The sequence below is a fragment of the Tachysurus vachellii genome, chromosome 11 (assembly GCF_030014155.1).
Source record: "Tachysurus vachellii isolate PV-2020 chromosome 11, HZAU_Pvac_v1, whole genome shotgun sequence".
NCBI lineage: Eukaryota > Metazoa > Chordata > Actinopteri > Siluriformes > Bagridae > Tachysurus > Tachysurus vachellii.
Window position 1 is genome coordinate 23919122 of NC_083470.1, and position 6000 is coordinate 23925121.

Genomic DNA, 6000 nt, shown 5'->3' on the forward strand with positions numbered 1-6000 from the left:
GTGAAGGAACTGAGTATATACCTGTACACTGGGGAAGGCCTTTGCTTGGGGCTGCAGGTTGTAAACCTGAGATCAGGTTCTCTGTAGAGGACTTCTCTGGTGCTTTTGCTGTAAACACACCCACAAACAACCACATGAGCAACCTGATCTAAAGCAAACCATTCGGTGTCATCTATCTTCCTAATTAAACCAACGTTGACCAACTTACCATCCAGTTTGGCAAAGTCCTTGTTAAGCAGCTCTTCGGCTGTAAGTTTGGAGAAGTTATCGTCACCAAATGGGTTCCAGGAAGGCTGTGCCCCAGCTTTTGCCATAGGGGTGGCGGTCTGGGTACCGACCTCGCCCGCTGTGTACACGCTCTGCTGAGAGGAGCGCGGGGAGCCGGAAGGGGTGGTGCTGGCTGATCTGGAGCAGAAACACAAAGAGGAACTTTCAGGAAATGTTTTGCTGAATGACAGATCAATGGATGTATAGTGGAATAGGAATCCATGGCAGGAGCAGCGGAAGAGGCGCCATGGCTTCAGCTTGCGTGTGTTAGGTAACGTTATCGATGCCTACCAGGCTATAGGAAATGTTTTGCTGACTGACTGATCGATAGATAGATGTATAGATGGAAGGATGGATGGAGCTCACTTGGACTTGTTGAGGCTGGCTTCGGCAGCAGCGGCCTGCAGTAGCTGAGTGGACTTGCTGACAGGAACTCCGAATATGGTGCTGTGTGTGACATCACTCAGAATGCGCCTGTGACCCCAGCGAGGGGCCGCCTTAGGAGATGAGGGCGGAGTCAGGGAGCCCACTTTTTGGCCCGAGCGCCCGCCTGCGAACGGCTAAGCAAAGAAAACAGAAATCCTTCAGTTAGGTTTGGTCAAGAACAAATAATCTGAGACACCACCTAAGTGAGAAAGGACCACTTAATCTGGAAATGGAAGATGTTGGTTAGTGACAGCACCTCAAAGAAGAAAGATGAATCAGAACAAAAGGACTAGCTACTCTATTACAGAACCACCGCTACTGTGAATAACCGACTGATCATCAGAACAGAAACAGTAAGAACCGGGAGTAAGTTCACCATCGGTTATTAAGCAACTATTTAATCCTGAAAATATCTGCATGTAAAGGGGAGCTGCGGCCATGAAACGTTAGAAGGAAGCGTTCCACTTGAGTTGTGTACCTAAATAAGTCTGTGAGGTGCCGATTAACAGCATACGGTACGGAAAACAAAAACTGTCAGAACTAGCCTAAAAATAAATAAATAAATAAATAAACATCAGGTACACAAGAAGTGGAATATTCCAGGGAAAATGTCAGGAAAATTGCACCCAGTAAAAAAGATCACTTCCAGCTGCTCTTGAATTACCATATCCTCAGAGTTTATATCAGGAGCCGGTGCCCCCTGTAGGACCGGAGGTGATGGAGAAGACGCTTTAAAAGATGGAGGGATAGACACAGGGTTAGCTGCTGGTAGCTGCTGTTGCTGGATTGGTGGTGGTGGTGTTGGTGGTGGTGGAGCCATAGCTTTCATTTTTGTGTGTCCGGGTGTGATGTGAGAATACTGCACAGGTGGCGCAGGGGCCATAGCTTTGGTTCTGGCCTGCACTGGGGCTGGTGGAGGAGGGTGTTGTGCATTCACATGGGGTAAAGCAGAAGGAGGAGGAGGAGGAGGAGGAGGAGGAGGGGCCTTGGCTTTAGTTCTTGCCTGTGCAGGTGCAGCAGACGGTGCAGGTGAGATGATGCCCTGATGATGGGATGGGTAGAGGTTCTGTGCTTGGAGTGACAGCTAAAAACCGGTAGATCAGGTCAAAACACAAGGTTAAAGTGGCTCAAAGGATAAACTCATGAATTGTGGAAGCAACCTGACATTTGTTATGAACGTAAGGAAATTAGTGCGCTGTTATAGGAAAACGACCAACAGCAGGGTTAAAGGAACCACTGCGAGGTTATTTTCGAATAAATGTGTTTTATTCCTCTTAATGACTCTACATCAAAAAGCTTCACCATATCAATGACTTTATGGTAAATGATATGCCTTGTAATCCATTTACTAATCAGTTTTAGCTGATGTAAAGTCCCCAGGATTTAATTGTTGCTATAGAAACAACAATATATTAGAACGAGCACGTTAATATTGTAAACCTTGTATTTGGCACTAGTTTAAAAATGAAATAAAAACACCTTCAGGCCAATCAGAATCGAGAGTTCGACAACTCTTGAACTGTTATGTAGCACTTCTGCAACGAAGAATAATCTGTACCTGCTGCTGAGGAGGGTAGAAACCTGCAGGGTGGGGCTGCACGAAAAGCTGAGCCTGCTGGGGAGTGGCTTGAGGAGGAGTGGGCGTGGCTTGCACTGGCGTGGGCGTGGCTTGCTGCGGAGGCTTTTGTGGCTGAGAGGCAACGTTCACACCTGTACGGCAATTAACATTCAATTAACACGTTTTTAAAAGAAAAATACAAGAACATAATTAAAAATAGAACTTAAAATTGCCATAAGACAAATAATAAATAAACAGCTTGGTCTCAAAGCCCAAACCAGGTCACCATATCAACCAGCTCAATTCTTTTATTTTTTATATATATATATATATATTTATATTTATATATATATATATATATATATATATATATATATATATATATTTATATATATATACACACACATACATACACATATACACATATACACATATATACACACACACACAAAGTCAAATAGCAACTCAGCAGGATTCTGGCTATTAAGGTTCAATAGCTGCAGAATATTAGCCAGGATTTAAAAATCCCTCGTTAGCCAGTGCTTAAAAAAGACACATTGATTAAATCAGCAGGATTACTAAAGTTGATCAATTCAGTCAATACTGCAAGGCTGCTGTGAAGTTCTTTAAGGGCTTTAATCTTTAAAGCAGCGTAAATCTCTACTATGCTTCAGACTATTACACCAAAACCACTGCTCACTCTCACAGCATTTTGTGTATTTTTGTGCCAGATGATGTGATAATCATTCGACTAAATTTGATCTGTTAAGTGGAAGCCTTTTCCATCTGTCTGCTGGATTTTATTCTGTTTTTAGCCTGACAAAATGATCCACACTGTTTCTTGTGTCAATAAAGAAGAAAATCTCTCAGGAGTTTAGACCGAGACGTACGCGAACGTGACTGGAACTTGACCCTGTGTGTGTTTTATTTATTTATATTTGCTCAGAAACTCCACTCACTGATAGGCTGTGCAGGTGCGGCTGGGGCGTTGGCTCTCTTGCGGGGCGTGAGGGCGGGCTGTATGGGCAACATGCCTGTGACCGGCTGAGCCTGGCCCGCTTTGGGCCGTTGCCGTGGCGCTATGGAGGTTTCCGTAGTGGGGACCGGATCGGTGAGTCTAAGACAAAAAAATTTGGAAATAGCTTACGTTCTTCTCATTAGACAACAATCTCGGTGTAGTGTAGATCTCTGTGTGTACTGTATGTAGTCTCTCACCTGGCTTTAGTCTGGCTCTTCTTGGCAACCGCTTCACTCGCTCTGATTGGCTCAGGAAGCTTCGTAGGAATCGGAGAATTCTGGTTGGGTAAAGAAAAAACAAAACAAAAACAAAAAACAAATCATAACCACCACTACAACCAAAAAAAAGAAAAAACACAAATATTTATAGTTTCATTTGTACAATTTTTGAATTTAAAGCAAAAAAATCTAAGGGGTTCATGATTTATTTTAGAATGATTTGACTTTCACTTCAAATCTACATGTCTGTCTACCCACGATGCCACTGGACTGCACGTTGATAGCAGTACTTAGCCTTGCTTTAGTCCTGTAGCGTGTCCAGCTCGCTCACATCCACATCCGTACCCTCTGTTCGCGGGATGCTGTCAGGTATGACGTCATGCACCAAAACATTTATTTTTCTTAAATCTACATATCATGGATTCTGACGTGCTTGAACCGTGTTTTGCCATCTACCATCTGTTCCTGTGTGAAGTGCCACTTCTCTTTATTTGGTCATTTTATATTCTTTGAAACATGGGTCATACCAACACAGGATGGCGTGACACTGCTATTATCAGGGTTTCCTCCAGCTTGTCTGAAGACGACACGACACGATGCGTCTGCCCATTTGTGGCATGATACAAATTCGTGGGTCAGAGTTTACTAAACTTGAAATGCAGTAAAAGGCAAAATTTGATCCCGTCGATCGCTCGTCATCTCTTAGATCACCAGCTAGCTGAAGTGTCATGTTACTGCACTGCGACTCTCGGACTGTGTCCGACCTTTTCAGCGACATCTCTGCTGTTTCTCGTTAATACGACATTAATAAACGTTCGTTGTTTTTAGGATCGAACACTCAAACCTGACAGTTTCGTCTTATGATCGAGATCGCTGAAATGATTTCTCCTATTAAAACATACAACCAAGACCAAGCAGAAGAAAAAAAAAAAAAGAGAGTTTCTCTGACCGAGCTGCCATCAATGGCACTTCGTCCCTAACGTGCCGACTCAATGCGTCCATTATACCTTCAACACAACGACAGGCCGCTGGAACGCAGCCAAGTGGCAGCTTGCAAAGGAAACCTACTTCCTCCGACTTCCTCTGGGGCAAAGCGGCAGTGATGTGTGTGGAATAAATCTAACAGGAAATGATTTTTGGGTTTAGCAGCACAGCATGGGCGTTGATGAGAAAAGAGCAAAAACAGAGCAATGACTCGGTGATCACACTCTTCAGGGGGGGTTTATAATAATAAAGGACGTGGCGCTCAGCCGTCTTCACGTTAAGTCGCTACTTCAGCCGACATTTGAAAAAGAAAAATGGACAAAATAATAAAATATGAATCGTTTTTCCTTTAATTTTGCACTGGAGACATAACAGTAATGTGATGTTAAGGAGATAATAAATAAATAAATAAATCATTCAGCTCACATGGATGTTCTGTACTGGACAGTCTTTGTGTGCAAGCCTGAAGGCGAAATGAGAAACCTGGTAGATATCAGGCCTTATGTCAGGGTCTGGCTCCAGCATGTAACCTGGAAACAGATAAAAGAGATTAAAGCATGAAGGGGAAAAAAAAAACAGAACAACAAATTTAAAGAAAAAGGAAACAGAGAGATATGAGAAAAAGAGTTACATGGACACTGAACGAAAAAAAAAAAAAAAAGGATATACACAGATGAAATGAGCTGAAAAAGTAGACCCGATTCAGATGGACAGACAGACATGAGCCAGACATCAAATAGACAGACAGATGTAGACAGACAGAAATGAGAGAGACACACACAGACAGAGATAGAAATTAGATACAGACAGAAATGAGACAAACAAATGAGAGACAGACAGACAGACAGACAGACACAGAAATGAGACAGACAGACAGAAATGAGACACAGACAGATAGACAAAAATGAGACAGACAGACAGAAATGAGAAAGACAGAAATGAGTCACAGACAAACAAAAATGAGATAGACAGAAATGAGAGCCACAGACAGACAGAAATGAGAGACAGACAGAAATGAGAGCCACAGACAGACAGAAATGAGTCACAGACAGACAGAAATGAGAGACAGACAGAAATGAGAGTCACAGACAGACAGAAATGAGAGTCACAGACAGACAGAAATGAGAGACAGACAGAACTGAAACACAGACAGACAGAAATAAGAGACACAGGCAGACAGCAATGAGATAGACGGACAGAAATGAGTCACTGACAAAAATGAGAGACAGAAAGAAATGAGAGACAGACAGAAATGAGAGATAGACAGACAGAAATGAGAGATAGACAGAAATGAGAGACAGACAGAAATGAGAGACAGACAGAAATGAGTGTCACAGACAGACAGAAATGAAACACAGACAGACAGAAATAAGAGACACAGACAGAAGACAGACCTAGACAAACAGAAATGAAAGACAGATGGATAAACAGATGAGAGACAGACTATTAGAGTTACCAGCATGAAATAGACAGACATGGATAGACACACATGAGACAGAGAGAATAACAGATAGACAAACAGACAGATG

General features: G+C 42.7%; 1 protein-coding gene across 5 annotated transcripts in view; it reads right to left on the bottom strand.

The window, feature by feature from the left end:
- LOC132853604 (AP2-associated protein kinase 1-like) overlaps positions 1–6000 on the bottom strand; it is a 35753-nt gene that overhangs the window by 16429 nt on the left and 13324 nt on the right. For 4 of the 5 annotated variants that reach the window (XM_060881473.1, XM_060881474.1, XM_060881475.1 and 1 more), the window contains exons 9-16: positions 4898–5001; positions 3467–3546; positions 3211–3368; positions 2252–2403; positions 1358–1777; positions 634–827; positions 209–405; positions 22–108 (exon numbers count right to left, since the gene is read on the bottom strand). In XM_060881473.1, coding sequence (XP_060737456.1) covers positions 22–108; positions 209–405; positions 634–827; positions 1358–1777; positions 2252–2403; positions 3211–3368; positions 3467–3546; positions 4898–5001 — 1392 coding nt within the window. The remainder of the gene's footprint in view (positions 1–21; positions 109–208; positions 406–633; positions 828–1357; positions 1778–2251; positions 2404–3210; positions 3369–3466; positions 3547–4897; positions 5002–6000) is intronic. The other variant, XM_060881476.1, reaches the window with a different exon arrangement.